Source organism: Nerophis ophidion, linkage group LG03 (assembly GCF_033978795.1).
Source record: "Nerophis ophidion isolate RoL-2023_Sa linkage group LG03, RoL_Noph_v1.0, whole genome shotgun sequence".
Classification (NCBI taxonomy): domain Eukaryota; kingdom Metazoa; phylum Chordata; class Actinopteri; order Syngnathiformes; family Syngnathidae; genus Nerophis; species Nerophis ophidion.
The window spans coordinates 15,496,437-15,520,780 of NC_084613.1; the positions used below are offsets into that span (position 1 = coordinate 15,496,437).

The 24,344-nt window shown below is 35.5% G+C and overlaps 2 protein-coding genes across 11 annotated transcripts in view; both read left to right on the top strand.

Moving 5' to 3' along the window:
* cadps2 (Ca++-dependent secretion activator 2) overlaps positions 1-2,719 on the top strand; it is a 322,908-nt gene extending 320,189 nt beyond the window's left edge. For 8 of the 10 annotated variants that reach the window (XM_061894375.1, XM_061894376.1, XM_061894372.1 and 5 more), the window contains 2 exons: positions 140-244; positions 321-2,719. In XM_061894375.1, the coding sequence (XP_061750359.1) occupies positions 140-244; positions 321-488 (273 nt within the window). In that variant the 3' untranslated portion in view covers positions 489-2,719. The remainder of the gene's footprint in view (positions 1-139; positions 245-320) is intronic. The other 2 variants (XR_009806043.1, XM_061894374.1) reach the window with 2 other exon arrangements.
* Positions 2,720-3,998: 1,279 nt separating this feature from the next.
* Positions 3,999-14,959, top strand: fezf1 (FEZ family zinc finger 1). Its single transcript, XM_061893690.1, has 4 exons — positions 3,999-4,763; positions 8,751-8,885; positions 11,659-11,791; positions 14,257-14,959. The coding sequence occupies exons 1-4, from the start codon at positions 3,999-4,001 to the stop codon at positions 14,499-14,501; spliced, it is 1,278 nt and encodes a 425-aa protein (XP_061749674.1). The 3' UTR covers positions 14,502-14,959.
* Positions 14,960-24,344: the final 9,385 nt, after the last annotated feature.

Genomic DNA, 24,344 nt, shown 5'->3' on the forward strand with positions numbered 1-24,344 from the left:
AGCAGGCTCCTCAGCAGATTCCTTAGCAGGTTCCTATGCAGGTTCCTCAGCAGATTCCTATGCAGGTTCTTCAGCAGGCTCCTCAGTAGGTTCTCCAGCAGGTTCCTCAGCGTGATTGTGTCCATGGTGTTGTGTGCAGCAATGGTACAGCAGCAGCATGAAGATGGTGTGCGGGTGGTTGACGGACAGGTTGGACCTGCAGCTTCATCTCTACCAGCTGAAGACCCTCATCAAGATGGTGAAGGTGAGCAAAAGACACCAGAGAGCTCCTTGCTGCTGTTTGACCTCTGACCTCTGACCTCCCACGCCTGGCTGCGCAGAAGACCTTCAGAGACTTCCGGCTGCAGGGCGTGTTGGACACCACCCTCAGCAACAAGAACTACGAGAGCGTCTACAGCCGCCTGGCGCTGGAGGAAGCAACTGTGGCCGTCAAGGCGGACCACGGCCTGCAGGGGATCAGCATGAGGGACAGTGATGAAGAGGACTGAACGTCTTCATCGTCACGTCTGTAGCCACACCCTCACCTTCATCACACCTTCACCACATCTTCACCATCATCACACCTTCACCTTCGTCACACCTGTACTTTCATCACACCTTCACCATCGTCACACCTTCACCTTCATCACACCTTCACCATAGTCACACCTTCATCACTCCTTCACCATCATCACATTATCACCACACCTTCATCACAACTTCACCATCATCACACCTTCACTATAATTATAATCACACTTTCACCTTCACCACACCTTCACCATCATCACACCTTCACCATAATCCAATTTTCACTATAATCACACCTTCACCATCATCACACCTTCACAATCATCACACCTTCACTATAATCACACCTTCACCATCATCACACCTTCACCATCATCACACCTTCACCATAATCCAATTTTCACTATAATCACACCTTCACCATCATCACACCTTCACAATCATCACACCTTCACTATAATCACACCTTCACCATCATCACACCTTCACTATAATCACACTTTCTCTTTCATCACACCTTCACCTTCATCACACCTTTACCATCGTCACACTTTCACCATCATCACACCTTCACTATAATCACACTTTCACTTTCATCACACCTTCACCTTCATCACACCTTTACCATCGTCACACTTTCACAATCATCACACCTTCACTATAATCACACCTTCACCATCATCACACCTTCACCATCATCACACCTTCACTATAATCACACCTTCACCATCATCACACCTTCACCATCATCACACCTTCACTATAATCACACCTTCACCATCATCACACCTTCACTATAATCACACTTTCACTTTCATCACACCTTCACCTTCATCACACCTTCACCATCCTCACACCTTCATCACATCATCACCATCCTCACACCTTCACCTTCATCACATTATCACCATCATCCCACCTTCACCCTCATCACACCTTCACCATCATCACATCTTCACCATCCTCACACCTTCACCATCCTCACACCTTCATCACATCATCACCATCCTCACACCTTCACCATCATCACATCTTCACCATCCTCGCACCTTCATCACATCATCACCATCATCACACCTTCACCATCATCACACCTTCACCATCCTCACACCTTCATCACATCATCACCATCATCACACCTTCACCATCATCACACCTTCACCATCCTCACACCTTCACCATCCTCACACCTTCATCACATCATCACCATCATCACACCTTCACCATCATCACATCTTCACCATCCTCGCACCTTCACCTTCATCACATCATCACCATCATCACATCATCACCATCATCACACCTTCACCACCATCACACCTTCACCATCTTCACACCTTCACCATCGTCACAGATGTCATCTTCATGACCAAACTTCACAAACAATGTTTCAAGATAATTACAAAACAGAAAGATGGCAGTCACTACAATAAAGGACAGGACAGTACAAGCTCCGCCCCCGTCGGACTCTGGAATTCGCCAGAACATTTTTCGACCTTCGACCTCTCGACGCTGGTCCCAAAAGTACTGCGGAACCCAAGAGTTCTTCTCCAAGAAAGTTCGACCGTGTTCTAGAAAGATCCGCGGGTGGACACGTGCGGTCTTGGACCTTCGAGGTGGCTCCTTGGACCCCCCTTGACGTCACAGGAAGAGTTCTGGACGTTTTGGGACACGCCCCCTGTTTTTTGAATGATTGCGACACGCCCCCTGGTGGACGTCTGCATAAGCACATCAGACATGATGAAGATGATCAGTGTGGAAGTTCTACAAACTTCTTGTGGTCTCCTGGCAACAAGTCACGTGACCAGCTCATCTTTCTCAACCTGGACCTGCAGCAAAGTCAAAGGAGCGTGACCTCCTGTCGTATAGAAGATCTTTGCGTGTGTTTTTTTCCCTCTGACTTTAGTAAATTATTTGTTAATATGTGATTAATTGTGATTATTTGTAATTATTTGTGTGCGGTAAAATGAAAGTGCTCAAAGTCAACTTGTTTCCTTCCTAATTGGACCACAAAGTGAATTATAAAGTTCTAGGTCCTTTTTTTTGTTTTGTTTTGTGTTCAGATTGTCAAAGTCTAGTCCTGCAGAACTTTTAAAAAATGTTTTTGTTTTTGAAAACGTTAAAAATGTTCTCTTGTGTTCTGATCCAACTGTAAAAATGTTCAAATGTGAGGGTCACGTGATGTCATTAAAAAATGTGGAAAAAGTTAGTGTAAGGACATTTTTTTCAATAATTACAAATGAATGTAGATGTATTCACATTTTAATAGTAAAAAAATAAACGTATATACATTATTTTTAATAACTAAACAATGTAAATACATTATTTTTAATGGCTGAAAATATTTTTTTCCAATAGTTTAACATATGGATTATCTTTAATAGACAAATATTGTAAAAAAAAAAAAAAATTCAATAAATAAAAATTCATTACATGTTTTTAAAAATAAACGTAAGTGCACTATTTTTGTGGATTAAAAATGATTGTAAAAACACTTTAATAAGTCATGTAAAAATAATTTTTAAAATGTATAAACGAACGTAAATACACTAGTTTTAACAATTAAAAGAGTGTAAATACATTAATGTAAATATATATTTTTTAAATGTATAAATGAATGTAAATACGGCCCTGCGGTGAAGTAGCGACTTGTCCAGGGTGTAACCCGCCTTCCGCACGATTGTAGCTGAGATAGGCACCAGCGACCCCAAAGGGAATAAGCTGTAGAAAAATGGATGAATGTAAATACACTATTTTCAACAATTAAAAATTTGTGTCAATACATTTTTTTTAAATTAATGCTAAAAAAAATTAATACTTAAAAAGAATGTAAGTACGTGATTTTAACCAAAAGTGAATGCTATAGATTTTTTTCAATATTCTAGTCAATATTGAAAAAAAATACTTTTTACTTTATTCATTAAAAAAAAAAATCCAAATTTTTTCTGATATTTATTGCATGACCGAGGTTTTTTTTTTTTTTTTCCGGCGGTCGGTCGGGCTCCAAAACGGGAGGACAATAAGCTCCAAGCATGCGCGTGCCCCGCCGCAGGACTCCGGTGACGTCACGCGGAATCCGAAGGGGACCCGAGACCCGGCGAGTCCAAGCCCCGCCCCCTCGTCCTCCTCCTCCTCCTCCTGGTGCCGGTGCCGCGGGCCCACCAGGAGTCAGTCGTTGACTGACAGGAGAACCGCAACGATCCACTTTGGTTCCGCTCGCGCGGGGTCTCGGCTCTCCGCACGCCGCCATCGAGCGCGCCCGTCGCCCGGAACCGGCGTCAATCAGCGGGGCGGAGGGAGGGCGGGGGTGGGGTGGGGGGTGTCTGGCTGAGGAGCGACGCCGGCCCGGTCCGGCTCGGCTCGGATCCCCTCCGGTGCTCGCCCCTCGTTTTTATCTCGCTTTTTTTTTTTCTTTTTTTTTTTTTTTTGGCTTTGGTCTTTCTGTATTTTTTTTTTTTTTTTTTTTTTTGGGGGGGGGTTCCATACGGATGGAGGCGCGGCGCGGCGCCGGCCTGCTGGGCGCGCCCCCGGCCGCTGGGGGCCAGGCCGCGGCCAAGTCGCTGGCGTTCTCTATCGACCGGATCATGGCCCAGACGCACGAGCCCAAGTCCGCGCCGCTGCCGGGCTGGCTCCGCTCGGCTCCGGTGGGCCTCGCCGACGTGTGCCCGTCCTCGCTGCACTGCATGATCCCGCTGGTGCCGCTCGGTTACGACCCGGCCCACCACCGGCTGGGGCTCGCCGGCCTGGACGCAGCTCACCTGCAGGACGCTCCGGCGGACTTGTTGGGGTTCGGGCTCAACTACTCCAACCAGAACCACAACCAGCAGCAGGACGAGCCCGCCCGGAACCTGCACACGGACGGTCAGTACAAACTCTTCCGGCCGCGCGTCGTGACCAAGTCGTCCTTCCCGGCCCGAAGCGCCGTGTGCTACCTGAACTGCGGCGGGGACGCCGGATCGTGCTCGCCTGCCGCGGCCGCGGGGCTCCTCAACTTCAACCTGCACCCCATGGCCTCCTACCTGCTAGGCGCCCGGCACCGGACCTTGCTGGACGAGCGCGCCAAGCCGGGCCCGCAGAACCCGGCGGAACGTTACAACCCGCAGCTGGGTCAGAACCACATCCAGAACCTGATCAAGGACCGCGACTTCGCCGACAAGATTCTCAAGAACTCCTCGGCGGCTTCGGCGGCCCGACTCGAGGCTTCTTGTTCCGGAAACAAACCCAAAGTCTACACCTGTGAGGTGTGCGGGAAGGTGAGTCCACAACGATAATAATACACCACTAATACTACATGACCAATACTAATACTACACTACATATACACAACTAATACTACATGACCAATACTAATACTACACTACATATAGCAAACTCTACAAAAAATATGATATACTACATGACGAATACTACACCACAAACAGCAAATACTACACAAAATACTACATACTACAAACGGATACTACATAAAAAAAATACTGAATAATACAAAAAAATACTACATAAAAATACTGAATACTACAAAACAAATACTACCAGCCAAATAGCCAATTCTACAAAGCAAATACTAAATACTACAAAACCACATAACAAATACAAAATACTACAAACCAAATACTGTGTACTACTAACCAAATACTACAAAAAATGCTGTTTAATACAAAACGAATACTACATAACAAATACCAAATACTACAAAACGAATACTACATAAAAATACTGAATACTAAAAAAACAAATACTACCAGCCAAATAGCCAATTCTACAAAGCAAATACTAAATACTACATAACCACATAACAAATACAAAATACTACAAACCAAATACTACAAAATAAATACTACAAAAAATGTTGTTTACTACAAAACGAATACTACACACCCAATACTACAAAACAAATCCTACCAGCCAAATACCCAATACTACAAACAAATACTAACCACTACAAAACCACTTAACAAACAATAAATACTATAAAACGAATACAAAATACTTTATAGTACTAACCAAGTACTGCAAAATAAATACTAAATGCTACAAAACGAAATAGTAGATAACAAACACCAAACGCTACCAACCAAATACCCAATGCTACAAGATAAATAATCAATACAACACAACCACATAACAAATACTACATAACAAATACAAAATACTGCAAAAAATACGACATAAAAATACTGAATACTACAAAACAAATACTACCAGCCAAATAGCCAATTCTACAAAGCAAACACTAAACACTACAAAACCACATAACAAATACTAAATAACAAATACAAAATACTACAAACTAAATACTGTGTACTAAAACCAAATACTTAAAAATAAATACTACAAAAAATGTTGTTTACCACAAAACGAATACTACATAACAAATACCAAATACCACAAAAAATACTACATAAAAATACTGAATACTACAAAATAAACACTACAACAAATGCTGTTTACTACAAAACGAATACTACATACCAAATACTACAAAACAAATACTACCAGCCAAATACCCAATACTACAAAAAATACTAACCACTACAAAACCACTTAACAAACAATAAATACTGCAAAACGAATACGAAATATTATATACTACTAACCAAGTACTGCAAAATAAATGCTAAATGCTACGAAACGAAATAGTAGATAACAAACACCAAATGCTACCAGCCAAATACCCAATGCTACAAGATAAATAATAAATACAACACAACCACATAACAAATGCTACATAACAATTACAAAATACTACAAACCAAAGACTGTGTACTACTAACCAAATACTACAAAATAAATAATACAAAAATGCTGTTTACTACAAAGCAAATACTACAAAACAAATACCAAATACTACAGAACGAATACAACATATAAATACTGAATACTACAAAACAAATACTACCAGCCAAATAGCCAATTCTACAAAGCAAATACTAAATACTGCAAAACCACCTAACAAACACTAAATACTACAAAACAAATACAAAATACAACAAAATAATACTACATACCACAAACCATATTCTGCAAAAGACATACTAAATACTACAAAACCCATATTAAATACTAAATACTATAAAACAAACACTACATAAAAAATACCAAATACTATGTACTGTATACTACTAAATATCCATCCATCCATTGTAAATACTACATTAGAAATACAAATACTACAAACTAAATACTATACACTATTAACCAAATACTACAAAATAAATACTAAATAATACAAAAGAAATACGAAATACTACAAACCAAATACTGCAAACTGTCCTGTAAACATTTTAAATACTACATACTAAATACTACAAACTAAGTACTATAAAAGAATACTAAATACAACAAACTAAATATTACAAACTGTCATAATATTGAAAACTAGTTCTTATCCTTCCATTCTCTAAATACTAGAAACTATCTTAACAATACCACAAACTCCTTGTGTAAATATACTAAGTATTTTACACTATAAAAATACTACACAGTATTTGAAAAGTACTAAACCCACACTCTCTTTAGAAAACATTAAAATAATACTACAAACTCTTTAAAATATATGCTAAATGTTCCAAACTCTTTTAAAATACTAAATACTACAATCTCACTTTGAAAATACTGCAAACTCTCTTTAAAAAATACTAAACATACCAGCTCTCCTTAAAACGACTAAATACTACAAACTGTCTTTAACAAATACAAACTATTTTAGTAAATATAATAAATACTGCCATTATCTTGAAAAATATTACAACTGGTTTTGAAAAAGACCACCAACTCTTATTAAAAATGCACGGAATATTATACACTATGACAAATTACCACAAACTATCTTTGAAAAATACTGCAAAATATATTTTACAATTGCAACAGTCCCTCTTTTTTCTACTAAATACCACAAACTCCCCTTAAAACAACACTAAATTATACTAAAAAAACTACAAACTCTATAAAAAAAATGTATCAAATACTACAACTTAAAAATATATAAATTAAATGCTACAAACTATTTTTTAAAATACTACAAAGTCACCTTAAGAGTACTAAATACTAGCACAAAGAATGTGTTCATTTCGATCCAAGACCTTTAATCAAACTTTTTATTGTACTAATATAAATACTTTTATAAGTATTTTCTTTTTGTTTGAAGTAATATTTGACTCAGGAGTTTAATGAGACCCAAAAAAATATATATAAAAAAAAGTTTAGGCCCAGGCAGTTTTTGCATATTTTTTGATAACTAAATAAAGAAGACTTTAAAATTAATTAGTCATCACTAATTAAATAAAGAGTGTACTTTTAAACTTGATATTTGATATATTTCTGATATTCACCTAAATGTCAGCAATCCAATGTTTTATTTTAATTATCCGAAAAAATAGCATTCCATCCATTTTTTTACCGCTTATTCCCCTTTGGGTGGTGGGGGGCGCCGGTGCCTATCTCAGCTACAATCGGGCGGAAGGCGGTGTACACCCTGGACAAGTCGCCACCTCATCGCAGGGCCAACACAGATAGACAGACAACATTCACACTCACATTCACACGCTAGGGACCATTAAGTGTTGCCAATCAAGCTAAAGTAATTGTTTTGTATACCCTAAATATTTTTTCTACTGTAAAGTTGTTTTGTTTTTCATAGTAAAATCTTTTTTTTATACCGAAGAAACTTTTTTTTTTTTACAGTGTGATTTGTTCATTTGTTGTGCAAAATTTGCCACCAAAACTCATTTTACAGTATTTTTTAGCAACCGAGCAGTCCCTTTTTAACATTAAAAATTGCTTTAATATGAAAATCGTTTTTTTATGTAACTTTTTCTATACCGTCAAATTTTTTTCATAACCGTAATTGTTTAGGTTTTGTTTTTTTTTACCATAAAATTGTTTTCTATTCTGTAAAGTCGTTATTTTCACTGTAATTTGTTCATGTGTTATACAAAATGTTCTGCTTTTTTATCGAAAAATTTGAAGTTTTTAATACCATAAAATAATTGTTTTGTATACTGTAAAATAATTTTTATAGTGTAAAACGCAGGTTAAAATGTTTTTTTTATGTCTTTAAAATGTTTGCACGTGTTTGAAGTTAAGGGGACTTTATTAGAGTCATTGCCTGAGACGTTCACTGACACCTTAAAGTGTAGGATTCCGGGCGAAAGGACCAATTTAACCTTCCTGCGCACGTTTATTGTCTGCTTCTAATTTATTTATTTTTTTTTTGTGGATGTTTTGTGAATTTTCTGCAGGTTTTCAACGCGCACTACAACCTCACGCGCCACATGCCCGTGCACACGGGCGCGCGCCCGTTCGTGTGCAAAATTTGCGGCAAAGGTTTCCGCCAAGCCAGCACTTTGTGCAGACACAAAATCATCCACACTCAGGTAACACTATTATTATTATTATTATTATTGCTAATAATATTATCATAATTATTATTATTATTGTTATATTATTATTATTATTATATTATTATTATTATTAAACGTTTTTAACACCTTTATTCATTGTGTTAACATATTTATCTTACATAACTCGTCATTTTTCATCAATTATGTTCATCATGTGGACAATTTTAAATATTTTGGTATCATAACTCGTCGGGTTTTTTTCAACTGTATTTACAATGTTGACAATTCTTTATACTTTCATACCATAACTCGTCATTTTTAATCCATCTTATTCATCATCTTCACAATTATTCACACTATTACAATCATGTAGAATTTAAAATTATTTATAATTCTGTTTTATAACTCATCATTTTTCAACCATTTTTTTTTACATCATGGAAGATTTTTGTATCATAACTAGTCAATTTTTATTAATTGTTGTTGACATCTTGTAATATGTTGGTATACCATAACTCGTCATTTTTAATCAAAATATGCATCATGTTCGCATTTATATTTATCTTCCATAAGTCATAATTTTTTTCAATCATGTTAACAATGTTTAAAATTTTTGTACCATAACTTGCCATTTTATACCAAAATATGCATCATGTTGACGTTGTTCCATAACCCGTCATTTTTCATTCATCTTCACAATTATTTATAAATATTGAACAATTTTGAATTTTGAATTATTTCTAATTCTGTTTCATAACTGCTCGTTTTTTTCCTTATTCGCTCACACTTCAAGTACATGCTGTTCGTATTCTGAGTGATGATATTCATATTTTTATATTTGTGTGTATGATATGATTGGTAAGTGTCATATTTGTGTGTGAAATGTAAGAGATCATTGTCATATTTGTGAAATATGACAGATGATTGTCATATTTGTGTGTGAAATATGGGAAATAATATTCATATTTGTGTGTGAAATATGAGGGATACTTGTCATATATGTGCGTGAAATATGAGAGATAATTGTCATATTTGTGCATGAAATATGAGAGATAACTGTCATAATTGTCATATTTGTGTGTGAAATATGAGAGATAATTGTCATAATTGTGCGTGAAATATAAGCGATAATATTCATATTTCTGTGTGAAATATAAGAGATAATATTCATATTTTTGTGTGAAATATTAGAGATAATACTCATATTTGTGTGTGAAATATTATAGATAATTGTGATATTTGTGTGTGAAATATGAGAGATAATATTCTTATTTGTGCGTAAATTATGAGTGATAATATTCATATTTGTGTGTGTGAAATATTAGAGATAATTTTCATAACTGTGCGTGAAATATAAGAGTTAATATTCATATTTGTGCATGAAATATGAGAGATAACTGTCATAATTGTCATATTTGTGTGTGAAATATGAGAGATAATTGTCATAATTGTGCGTGAAATATAAGCGATAATATTCATATTTCTGTGTGAAATATAAGAGATAATATTCATATTTTTGTGTGAAATATTAGAGATAATACTCATATTTGTGTGTGAAATATTATAGATAATTGTGATATTTGTGTGTGAAATATGAGAGATAATATTCTTATTTGTGCGTAAATTATGAGTGATAATATTCATATTTGTGTGTGTGAAATATTAGAGATAATTTTCATAACTGTGCGTGAAATATAAGAGTTAATATTCATATTTGTGCGTGAAATATGAGAGATAATATTCATAGTTTTGTGTGAAATATAAGAGATAATACTCATATTTGTGTGTGAAATATGAGTTATAATTGTGATATTTGTGTGTGAAATATAAAAGATAATACTCATATTTGTGTGTGAAATATTAGAGATAATTGTGATATTTGTGTGTGAAATATGAGTTATAATCGTGTATTTGTGTGTGAAATATGAGTGATGATATTCATATTTGTGCGTGAAATATGACAGATAATATTCATATTTGTGCGTGAAATATGAGTGATAATATTGATATTTGTGTGTGAAATATTAGAGATAATATTCATATTTTTTGTGTGTCGAATATTAGAGATAATTGTCATAATTGTGCGTGGAATATAACAAATAATATTCATATTTTTGCGTGAAATATGAGAGATAATATTCATATTTTTGCGTGAAATATGAGAGATAATATTCATATTTTTGTGTAAAATATTGGAGATAATACTCATATTTGTGTGTGAAATATGAGTTATAATATTCATATTTGTGTTTGGAATATGAGTTATAATTGTGTATTTGTGTGTGAAATATGACAGATAATATTCATATTTGTGTGTGAAATATGACAGATAATATTCATATTTGTGTGTGAAATATGAGAGATAATTGTCATAATTGTGCGTGAAAAACACAAATATGATATTCATATTTGTGTGTGAAATATTAGAGATAATATTCATATTTGTTTGTGAAATATTAGAGATAATATTCACATTTGTGTGTGAAATATAAGAGATAATATTCATATTTGTGCGTGAAATATGAGAGATAATATTCATATTTGTGTGTGAAATATAAGAAATAATATTTATATTTGTGCGTGAAATATTAGAGATAATTTTCATAATTGTGAGTGAAACATAAGAGATAATATTCATATTTTTGTGTGAAATATAAGAGATAATATTCATATTTGTGCGTGAAATATTAGAGATAATTGTCATAATTGTGCGTGAAATATAAGAAATAATATTCATATTAGTGTGTGAAATAAGAGCGATAATACTCACATTTAACAAGAGGGAGTGTTTGTCTTTGCTCGGCAGGAGAAACCACACAAGTGCACGCAGTGCGGCAAAGCCTTCAATCGCAGCTCCACGCTCAACACGCACACGCGCATCCACGCGGGCTACAAACCCTTCGTCTGCGAGTTCTGCGGCAAAGGATTCCACCAGAAAGGTAAGAAAATATTAAGGAAAACATATTGCATTATTATTATTATTATCATCATTATTATTATTATAGCCAAATATCGTTAGCGATGTTCATAAATAAAAGTTGTCTTCTAACCACGCGTTTTTGCACGCGGCGGTGTGAATAACATCAATTATTACAATTAATTTTCAATATGTTTGGTCCTACAATAATTTTTCGGACAAAATAACTTATTTGACCCGAACATTTCATGTGAGTGGGGATTGTTTCCCCCACGGTCCAAAGTGAGACCAGTTTGTTGCTCCACAGCTCCCCCTGCTGTAAAGAAGAGTCACTGACGTCACATCAGACCAGCGCATGTAGTCACGTGACTAAAAAAAGTGACGTTACAGTAGTCCCTCGTTTATCGCGGTCCATTCGCGGTGCATTGACTTCCAAAAAACATAGGAATTATTCATTTTAGTTATTATAACTTTTCTGGAGCTGAGGCATAAAAAGAACTGTTTACAACCTTTTAAAGACGTTTTAACCGGATTAGGGCCACTTTGACGATAAATAAGAGGCTTTAAACAACTTTTTACGCCTTGACGCTATTACGTTAACGAGCCAATCAGACGCCACGATACTGGTCAGCACGCTCGGACTGCTTTGTATGCAGGTTCTTGTGTCTCTTTATTGTGAAAGGCTTTTTTGACACCGAATTTAGCGGTCTTATATCAAATGATGCTGACTTTTCTTTGAATAAAAAATGTGTGAGCCAAATTTCTGTGTTTAAAAAATCAGTTTGTTAAAAAACGTTTGTTGTTTTTTTCAAAAATTGAGTGTAAAACATTTGAGTGCAGAAAAATTCAGTGCCAAAAAATGTCTATAAAATTAGATCTAAAATACATTTTGTGCAAAAAAATCAGTCTATAAAACTTTTGTGTAAAAACATATTGTACAAAACAATTCAGTGTACAGAAATTTAGTATAAAAAATCAGTGTAAAACTTTTTTAACAAAAAAGGAAAATTCTGTGCAAAAAAATAAGTGTACACAAATTCAGTATAAAAAATCAGTAAAACCTTTTTTTTTTAAAAAAGAAAGAAAAAGAAAATGAATTATAAAAAAATTATGTGTACAAAAATTCAGTATAAAAAATTCAGTACAAAAAATATTGCATAAAAATTAAGTGTAAAAAAATTTAGTGCAAAACAAAAACATTTTTTGTCTTAAAATATTCCGTGCAAAAAGATTTAGTGTATAACATTTCAGTGTAAAAAAAATGTGCGAAACAATTCAGTGTACAAACATTGAGTGTAAAACATTTTTTCCCAAAATATATAAGAGTATGAAAATTCAGTGTAAAAAAATGTTGTGCAAAAATATTCAGTGGATAAAAATTAAGTGGAAAACGATTATGTATATAAAAAGATTGTGTAAAAAAAATTCAGTGCAAAACCCTTTTCGGTGGAAACATGGTGTACAAAAATTCCAAATAAAAGAGATCAGTGCAAAAAATGTTGTGTAAAAAATACTGTCCAAAAAAATTCAGTTGGTAAAAATTGAGTGTACAAAAATTCAGTGCAAACTATTTTTGTGTAAAAAAATATTCAGTGCAAAACTTCAGTGTACAAAAATTCAGTATAGAAAAAATTCAGTGTAAAACATTTTTCTGCAAAAAATGTTGTGCAGAAACATTCAGCGCAAAAAAAATGGTATATCAAAATTTTGTGTAAAAAAAATGTTTCCATGCAGAAAAATTATGCGTACAAAAATTCAAAATAAAAAAAAAATAAGTGCAAAAAAATAAGAGTATAACAATTTCGTGTACAATCAATTTTAGTGTAAAAAAAATTCAGTGTAATAAAACTTCAGTGTAAGACATTCGTGCAAATGATTCAGTGTGCAAAAATTCTGTACAAAATTTTTTTTTTGCCCAAAAAAAATCAGTGCAAAAATAAATTCAGTTGATAGAAATTTGGTGTACAAATATTTCAGGGCAGAAAAATTATGTGTACAAAAATTCAATATGAAAAAATTAAGTGCAAACATTTTTTTTAGACAATTTAAATAAACACATAGTGTACAAACAATTTTTGGGTAAAAAAAAAAATCTGTTAAAAAAAATCAGTGTATAAAACTTCAGTGTAAAAAAAAATGTGCAAATGATTCAGTGTACAAAAATTCAGTATAACATTTTTTTTTGGCCAAAAAAAATTTTGTGTACAAACATTTTAGGGCAGAAAAATTCAGTGTAAAAAAATGTTGGGCAAAAACATTCAACAGTAGAAAAAAATTGTGCAAAAAAATTCAGTAAATCATCCACACATTTTTATGCTTAAAAATGCTTAATTTAAGCCTAAAATGTGCACGTGATGCTAAAAAAAACAACGACCATAATCTGCGACTGCAGTGCCCTGGCCTGTGTTGCCATGGCAACATGTCCTCCTCATGAAGTGTAAGAAGAAGCAAAGTAGTGTTGGGCTGACAGGAGAGGTGTGTGTGCAGGGAACTACAAGAACCACAAGCTGACGCACAGCGGCGAGAAGCAGTTCAAGTGCTCCGTGTGCAGCAAGGCCTTCCACCAGGTGTACAACCTCACCTTCCACATGCACACGCACAACGACAAGAAGCCCTTCACCTGTCCTACCTGTGGCAAGGGCTTCTGCAGGAACTTTGACCTCAAGAAGCACGTCAGGAAGCTGCACGACTCCGCCGGCGGGCAGCCGTCGCCGTCGCCGCCGCGGGCCTGAGCCACGCCCCCTTTTCCACCAAGTAGTATTTATTGTTGCCCATCCTCCTCAGAGACCACACACACACATCGCTGCTGCCCCCTGTGGAGACGAGTAGTATTACATGATTATTACTAATATTCACTGCTGCCCCCTGTGGAGAGAAGTAGTATTACACAACTTTTATGAATATTCACTGCTGCCCCCTGTGGAGACCAGTAGGATTACATGATTATTACTAATACTCACTGCTGCCCCCTGTGGAGACAATTAGTATTACACAACTTTTATGAATATACACTGCTGCCCCCTGTGGAGACAAGTAGTATTACATGATTATTACTAATATTCACTGCTGCCCCCTGTGGAGACAAGTAGTAGTACATGATTATTAGTAATACTCACTGCTGCCCCCTGTGGAGATAAGTAATATTTCACGATTATTATGAATATTCACTGATGCCACCTGTGGAGACAAGTAGTAGTACATGATTAATACTAATATTCACTACTGCCCCATGTGGAGACAAGTAGTATTACATGATTATATGTAGTAGTCACTGCTGCCCCCTGTGGAGACAAGTAGTAGTACATGATTATTAGTAATACTCACTGCTTCTCCCTGTGGAGACAAGTAGTGGTACACGATTATTAGTAATAGTCACTGCTGCCCCCTGTGGTGACAAGTAGTAGTACATGATTATTACTAATATTCACTGCTGCCCCATGTGGAGACAAATAGTAGTACATGATTATTAGTAATATTCACTGCTTCCCCCTGTGGAAACAAGTAGTATTTCACGATTATCATGAATATTCACTGATGCCCCCTGTGGAGACAAGTAGTAGTACATGATTATTACTAATATTCACTGCTGCCCCCTGTGGCGACAAGTAGTAGTACATGATTATTAGTAATACTCACTGCTGCCCCCTGTGGATATAAGTAATATTTCACGATTATTATGAATATTCACTGATGCCACCTGTGGAGACAAGTAGTAGTACATGATTAATACTAATATTCACTACTGCCCCATGTGGAGACAAGTAGTATTACATGATTATAAGTAATAGTCACTGCTGCCCCCTGTGGAGACAAGTAGTAGTACATGATTATTACTAATATTCACTGCTGCCCCATGTGGAGACAATTAGTAGTACATGATTATTACTAATATTGACTGCTGCCCCCTGTGGAGACAAGTAGTAGTACATGATTATTAGTAATACTCACTGCTTCCCCCTGTGGAGACAAGTGGTATTACATGATTACTATTACTCACTGCTGCTCCTTGTGGAGATGAGTAGTATTACATGATTACTAATACTCACTGCTGCCCCCTGTGGAGACAAGTGGTATAATATGATTATTAGGAATGTTTGTGTTATCTTCTGGTCGCCAACACACGACTTCCATTTTTGTTCCCGATGATCTGCCGGCGCCGTCTCTTTAAAATACGCCAACTACTTCCCGGTTGGAGCAACACTTAAAAAACAAACATACATGTAGATTTTGCTGTAGAAAAAAATAAAATAAAAAAATAGAATGGCAGCAAAGTCGCCAAAATTTTAGCATAAAATGTGCGGTGGTTTTTACAACAACAAAAAAGATTACTACAGAACAGTTTATACGACAAATCTAGGGTTGCTGTTTTCACAGTGCATTATTGTAAATTACTGATGCTACTTATATTTTTACAGTAAAAATCTGGCAACTGAACTGCCATTTTTTTATTACCGTAGAATCTACAATCATGTAATTAACAGCGCACTACTGTAAATTGAAAAACGATGCTACTTTTATTTTTACAGTAAAATTCTGGCGACGGAACTACCAGTTTTTTACTGTAAAGCCCAGAGTTGTCGATTTTACAGTGCATTACTGTAAATTTGAAAATTATATTGTTGTTATTTTTACAGTAAAATTCTGGCATTTAAAAGTTTTTTTCTGTAAAATTTACAAATGTGAATTTTACAGTGCATTACTGTAAATTGAAAAATTATGTCGTTATTTTTACAGTAAAATTCTGGCAACCAACAGTTTTCTTCTGTAAAATCTACAGATGTGAATTTTACAGTGCGTCACTGTAATTTGAAAAATGACGTTGTTGTTATTTTTATAGTAAAATTCTGGCAACTAACAGTTTTCTTCTGTAAAATCTACAAATGTGAATTTTACAGTGCATTACTGTAAATTGAAAAACAATGCTACTTTTATTTTCACAGTAAAATTCTGGTGACGGAACTACGTTTTTTTTTTACTGTAAAACATAAAGTTGTTAATCTTACAGTGCACTACTGTAAATTGAAAAAAATGATACCCTTGTTGTTTTTACAGTAAAATTCCAGCAACTACCAGTTTACTTCTGTAAAATCTACAATTGGGAATTTTACAGTGCATTACTGTAGATTGAAAAATGATGCTACTTTTATTTTTACAGTAAAATTCTGGCAATGGAACTACCAGTTTTTTACTGTAAAGCCCACAGTTGTCGATTTTACAGTGCATTACTGTAAATGTAAAAATTATATTGTTGTTTTTACAGTAAAATTCTGGCAACTAACAGTTTTTTTCTGTAAAAGCTACAAATGTGAATTTTACAGTGCATTACTGTAAATTGAAAAATGATGTTATTTTTACAGTAAAATTCTGGCAACTAACAATTTTCTTCTGTAAAATCTACACATGTTAATCTTACAGTGCACCACTGTAAATTGAAAAAAATTATATGTGTTATTTTTGCAGTAAAATTACAGCAACTACCAGTTTACTTCTGTAAAATCTACAATTGTAAATTTTATAGTGCATTACTGTAGATTGAAAAACAATGCTACTTTTCTTTATACAGTAAAATTCTGGCAATGGAACTACCAGTTTTTTACTGTGAAATCTACAGTTGTCGATTTTACAGTGCATTACTGTAGATTGAAAAATTATAACCCCGTTATTTTTACAGTAAAATTCTGCTGACTGAACTACCAGTTCTCTACCGTAAAATCTATAGTTGTTAATCTTACAGTGAACTACTGTAAATTAATAAAATGGTACCACTTTTATTTTTACAGTGACATTTTGGCAACTGAACTGCTAGTTTTCTACAGTAAAATCTACAGTCGTTGATTTTACAGTGCATTACTGTAAATGGAAAAGTGATATTAACTGTATTAATTGTTTTTAAATTAGTTGTTTTTCGTCGCCACATAAAAATTCTGGTGACTACCATTTTTTCCCGTAAAATCTGCGATCGTGAATTTTACAGTGCATTACTGTAGATTGAAAAATTATACCGCTATGTCATATTTACAGTAAAAATTCTGGCGATGCACTACCAGTTTTTTTTTTGCTGTAAAACCTACAATTGTCGATTTTACAGTGTATTAATGTAGATTGAACAATTATACTGCTATGTTTTTTTTTATAGTAAAATTCTGGCAACAGAACTACCATTTATTTACCGTAAAATCTACAGTTGTTGTTTTTTACAGTGAATTACTGTAAATGGAAAAACAATACTTTAAAAAATTCTTATAAACTGCCATTTTTTTTTTTTACGTTAATTCTGGTGACTACCAGTTTTTTACCGTAAAATCTACGATTGTGAATTTTACAGTGCATTCCTGTAGATTGAAAAATGATACGGCTATGTTTTTTTTACAGTAAAATTCTGGTGACTGAGCTATCAGAGTTTTACTGTAAAATCTACAGTTGTTGTATTTTTTTTACAGTGAATTACTGCAAATAGAAAAACAATACTTTTAAAAATTCTTATAAACTGCCATTTTTTTTTTGTACGTTAATTCTGGCGACTACCAGTTTTTTACCGTAAAATCTACGATCGTGAATTTTACAGTGCATTCCTGTAGATTGAAAAATGATACGTCTATGTTTTTTTTTTACAGTAAAATTCTGGTGACTGAGCTACCAGATTTTTACTGTAAAATCTACAGTTGTTGTATTTTTTTTTTTACAGTGACTTACTGTAAATGGAAAAACAATACTTTTTAAAATTCTCATAAACTGCCAATTTTTAAACGTTATTACAGTAAAATTCTGGTGACTGAACTCCCAGGTTTTTTTTTTTACTGGAAAATCTAAAGTGTTCAATTTTACAGTGCGTTACTGTAAATGTAAAATCTGTGCCACTGTTATTTTTATGGTAAAACTCTAGCGACAGAGCTGCCATTTTTTTTTTTACGTTAAAATCTACAGTTGTTGTTTTTACAGTGAATTACTGTACTGTAAATGTAGAATCGATACGACTCCTATTAATTGTTTGAACTGCCAGATGTTTTAGGTTTTTACAAAGTCTACAGTTGTTGATTTTACAGTGCGTTACTGTAAATGGAAAACTGGTGCCACTGTTATTTTACAGTAAATGAGCCGCCGTAACATCGACAGACTTCTTCCTAAAGTCTGTCAGCTGGTTAGCCCCACACTTGACCCTTGACCCCTCGACAAAAAAAGCTCTCTTCCTCCCTCTGTGACCTCTGACCCCTGAAAGATGGCTGACCCTGATTAATGCGATTGAATATTTTTGAACGAAATAAATGTCATTGCTGTTATTGTTGATGTTTTATTCGTTTTGTCTCAGGATTTATTGCTTTTGGAGCTAAAAACCTTTCTAAGTGATTGACGTCAATATTAAATATGCATCTGAAAAGCAGTACACGTTTGTAAACATTAATTATTATGCATCAAAGTTGTTGTTGTTTTTATTTTGTGGTTAACAGTTAGCATGTTAGCATTAGCGTGCTAACAGTTAGCAAGCATAGCGTTCCAATTATATACAAAATGTGTTAAAAGGGCTTTAGCATGCTAACATGTTTGCATGTTAACATTAGCATGCTAACAGTTGGCATGGTAACATTAGCATGCTAACAGTTGGCATGTTAACATTAGCATGCTAACAGTTGGCATGGTAACATTAGCATGCTAACAGTTGGCATGTTAACATTAGCATGCTGACAGTTGGCATCAATCAATCATCAATCAATCAATGTTTACTTATATAGCCCTAAATCACTAGTGTCTCAAAGGGCTGCACAAACCACCACGACATCCTCGGTAGGAAAACTCACACCCAGTGGGACATTGGTGACAATAATGACCCAGTGGGACGTCGGTGACAATGATGACTATGAGAACCTTAGAGAGGAGGAAAGCAATGGATGTCGAGCGGATCTAACATGATACTGTGAAAGTTCAATCCACAATGGATACAACACAGTCGCGAGAGTCCAGTCCAAAGAGGATCCAAGACACAGCAGCGAGAGTCCCGTTCACAGCGGAGCCAGCAGGAAACCATCCCAAGCGTAGGCGGACCAGCAGCGCAGAGATGTCCCCAGCCGATACACAGGCGAGCAGTACATGGCCACCGGATCGGACCGGACCCCCTCCACACGGGAGAGTGGGACATAGAAGAAAAAGAAAAGAAACGGCAGATCAACTGGTCTAAAAAGGGTATGGTAATATTAGCATGCTGATAGTTAGCATTTTAACTTTAGCATGTTAACAGTTGGCATTTTAATATTAGCATGCTAACACTTGGCATGGTAACATTAGCATGTTAACAGTTGGCATGTTAACATTAGCATGCTAACAGTTGGCAAGTTAATATTAGCATGCTAACAGTTGGCATTTTAAAATTAGCATGTTAACAGTTGGCATGTTAACATTAGCATGCTAATAACTAACAATGTCACCTACAATGTTATAGGACCCGAAGGTGCAAGGCAGCAAAATTAGCAAAAAAAATAAAAAATGTGTCAAGTACCTACAAAGTTATATGACCGTGAGGTGTATGCATGTAAAACATTTTAAAAAGATTCTTAACATGCTAACAGTTAGCAAGTGTCAAGTACCGACCAAGTTATAGGCCTCTGAGGCGAACGCATGCAAAAATTGTTAAAACATCTTTAGCATGCTGACGATTAGCATGCTAACAGTTAACAAGCGTCATCGACCACATTATGGGACTCTTAAAATGGACGACGGCAAAGTTGGCAAAATAAAAACTTTATGACTCTAAGGCGAACGCATGCGAAAATTGTAAAAACATCTTTAGCATGCTAACAGTTAACAAGCGTCATCTACCAAGTTACGGAACTCTTAAGATGTTGACGGCAACATATTGGCAAAAAAAATAAAAAAAATAATACCACGCTAATGTTAGCATGTGCCAAATGCCTACCAGCTTATATGACTCTGAGGCAAACACATGCAAAAATTGTTAAAACATCTTCAGAATGCTAATATTAGCATGCTAACAGTTAAAAAGCATCATCTACCAAGATATGGAACTCTTAAGATGTACGACGGCAAAATTGTCACAAAAAAAAACAACGTAGCACCCAATTGATAGCATGTGTCAAGTACCTACCAAGTTATACAACTGTGAGGTGTATGCATGTAAATTTATTTAAAACAAAGATCCTTAACATGCTAACAGTTAGCAAGTGTCAAATACCTACCAAGTTATATGACTCTGAGGCGAACGCATGCGAAAATTGTTATAAGATCTTTAGCATGCTAACAGTCAGCATGTTAAAATTAGCATGCTAACAGTAATCAAGCGTCATCTACCAAGTTATGGAACTTTTAGGATGTTCGTGGTAAAATGGGCTGAAAGAAAAAGTAGCATGCTAACGTTAGCATGTGTCAAGTGCCTACCAAGTTATATAATTCTGAAGCATACGCATGCAAAAACTGTGAAAACATCTTCAGCATGCTAACAGTTACTATGTTAATATTAGCATGCTAACAGTTAAAAGGTTACCAAGATATGGGACTCTTACAGGCCTACTGAAATGAGATTTTCTTATTTAAACGGGGATAGCAGGTCCATTCTATGTGTCATACTTGATCATTTCGCGATATTTCCATATTTTTGCTAAAAGGATTTAATAGAGAACATCGACAATAAAGTTCGCAAGTTTTGGTGGCTAATAAAAAAGCCTTGCCTGTACCGGAAGTAGCAGACGATGTGCGCGTGACGTCACAGGTTGTGGAGCTCCTCACATCTGAACATTGTTTACAATCATGGCCACCAGCAGGGAGAGCAATTTGGACCGAGAAAGCGACAATTTCCCCATTAATTTGAGCGAGGATGAAAGATTCGTGGATGAGGAAAGTAAGAGTGGACTAGTAAAAAAAAAAAAAAAAAAGACAGGGCAGTGGGAGCGATTCAGATGTTATTAGACACATTTGCTAGGATAATTCTGGAAAATCCTTTATCTGCCTATTGTGTTACTAGTGTTTTAGTGAGATTATATGGTCGTACCTGAAAGTCGGAGGGGTGTGGCCACGGTTGTGGTGACCGCCAGTGTCTCTGAGAGAAGCCACGTTCCTCAACGAGGCGAAGCGAAGGCAGCCGGTCGGGCTGAGCATTTTTTCCCCTCCTCCACTGTGGAAGCATCCCACGTTTGGAGGCGGCCGGTCAGAGGAGGCAAGAGAGTCCGCAGCTGCCTCTTTAACAGGTGCACGAGGAACTACGCACGCTCCGCTCATGTCTACGGTAAGAGCCGACTTATTAGCACCATTTTCGCATCGAAACCTACCGGTTGACATGTGGTCGGGAACCGTGTTCGCTTGACCGCTCGTTCCATAGTAAAGCTTCACCTTCGGGAATGTAAACAAGGAAACACCGGCTGTGTTTGTGTTGGTAAAGGAAGCCACAATACACCGCTTCCCACCTACATCTTTCTTCTTTGACGTCTCCATTATTAATTGAAGAAATTGCAAAAGATTCAGCAACACAGAAGTCCAGAATACTGTGCAATTATGCGATTAAAGCAGACGACTTATAGCTGGGGTCGAGCTGGAACAAAATGTCTGCTACAATCCGTGATGTCACGCGCACGCTTCATCATTACGCGACGTTTTTAACAGGATACTTCGCGCGAAATTTAAAATTGCAATTAAGTAAAGTAAAAAGGCCGTATTGGCATGTGTTGCAATGTTAATATTTCATCATTGATATATAAACTATCAGACGGCGTGGTGGGTAGTAGTGGGTTTCAGTAGGCCTTTAAGATGTACGACAGCAGAATTGGCGAAAAAAACAACAACCTTAGCACGTTATTGTTAGCATGTGTCAAGTACTTACCAAGTTATATGACTCTAGGGCTAAAAAAGTTACCATTCTTTTGTTCCCAAACAGTTAGCATGTGTCAGGTCCCTAACAAGTTTGATGACTTTGAAGCGTACGCATGCAAACATCTTCAATCAATCAATCAATGTTTACTTTCACAGTATCCTGTTAGATCCGCTCGACATCCATTGCTTTCCTCCTCTCTAAGGTTCTCATAGTCATCATTGTCACCGACGTCCCACTGGGTCATAATTGTCACCAATGTCCCACTGGGTGTGAGTTTTCCTTGCCCTTATATGGGCCTACCGAGGATGTCGTGGTGGTTTGTGCAGCCCTTTGAGACACTAGTGATTTAGGGCTATATAAGTAAACATTGATTGATTGATTGATATATAGCCCTAAATCAACAGTTAGCATAATAAGAACAGGTTATTTACTTCAAGTTATTCAGGATATCCTGTTGAGACGCACCGTTGTCGTTTGTAAAGTACAAATATTTCTGCATTTGAATATTTACAAAATGGTTGAAAAGTTATATACCGTATTTCCTTGAATTGCCGCCGGGGCGCTAATTAATTTAAAACCTCTTCTCACTCCTGCGCTTACCAAAGGCATGCGGTAAAAGTAAGCATGCCCTAATTATTTTAAAACCTCTTCTCACTCCTGCGCTTACCAAAGGCATGCGGTAAAAGTAAGCATGCCCAAATTATTTTAAAACCTCTTCTCACTCCGGCGCTTACCAAAGGCATGCGGTAAAAGTAAGCATGCGCTAATTATTTTAAAACCTCTTCTCACTCCGGCACTTACTAAAGGCATGCAGTAAAAATTTGAGTGTGATGTGAGCTTGGACCTTAAATCCTACTGAATAGCTCTTAATCTTCTTCCCTTTATGCGATTTCAAATTACCGGTATTGAAATCAGCCTCCTCCATTTTGAAAATGATGACAGGGGAAGTGTCACGAGTTTGACCAGGCGGTAAAACTAAGCATGCACTAATTATTTTGCAAAGCGAGTTTAACCCGGCAGTAATTCAAGGCAGGCGCATACTACATATGTATACTATATATATATATATATATATATATATATATATATATATATATATATATATATATATATATATATATATATATATATATATATACATATATATATATATATATATATATATATATATATATATATATATATATATATATATATATATATATATATATGTATATATATATATATATATATACATATATATATATATATATATATATATATATATATATATATATGTATATATATATATATGCGCCAAACATATAAATAAGTGTGTATATAAAGTAGGGCTGCGAATCTTTGGGTGTCCCACGATTCGATTCTTGGGGTCACGATTCGATAATATATCGATTTTTTCGATTCAACGCGATTCTCGATTCAAAAACGATATTTTTCTGATTCAAAACAATTCTGTATTCATTCAATACATAGGATTTCAGCAGGATCTACCTCAGTCTGCTGACATGCAAGCAGAGTAGTAGATTTTTGTAAAAAGCTTTTATAATTGTAAAGGACAATGTTTTATCAACTGATTGCAATAATGTTAATTTGTTTTAACTATTAAACGGACCAAAAATACGACTTATTTTATCTTTGTGAAAACATTGGACACAGTGTGTTGTCAAGCTTATGAGATGCGATGCAAGTGTGATAAATGTCGAATGATAATGTCAATGAGGGATTTTTAATCACTGCTATGCTGAAATTATAACTAATATTGATA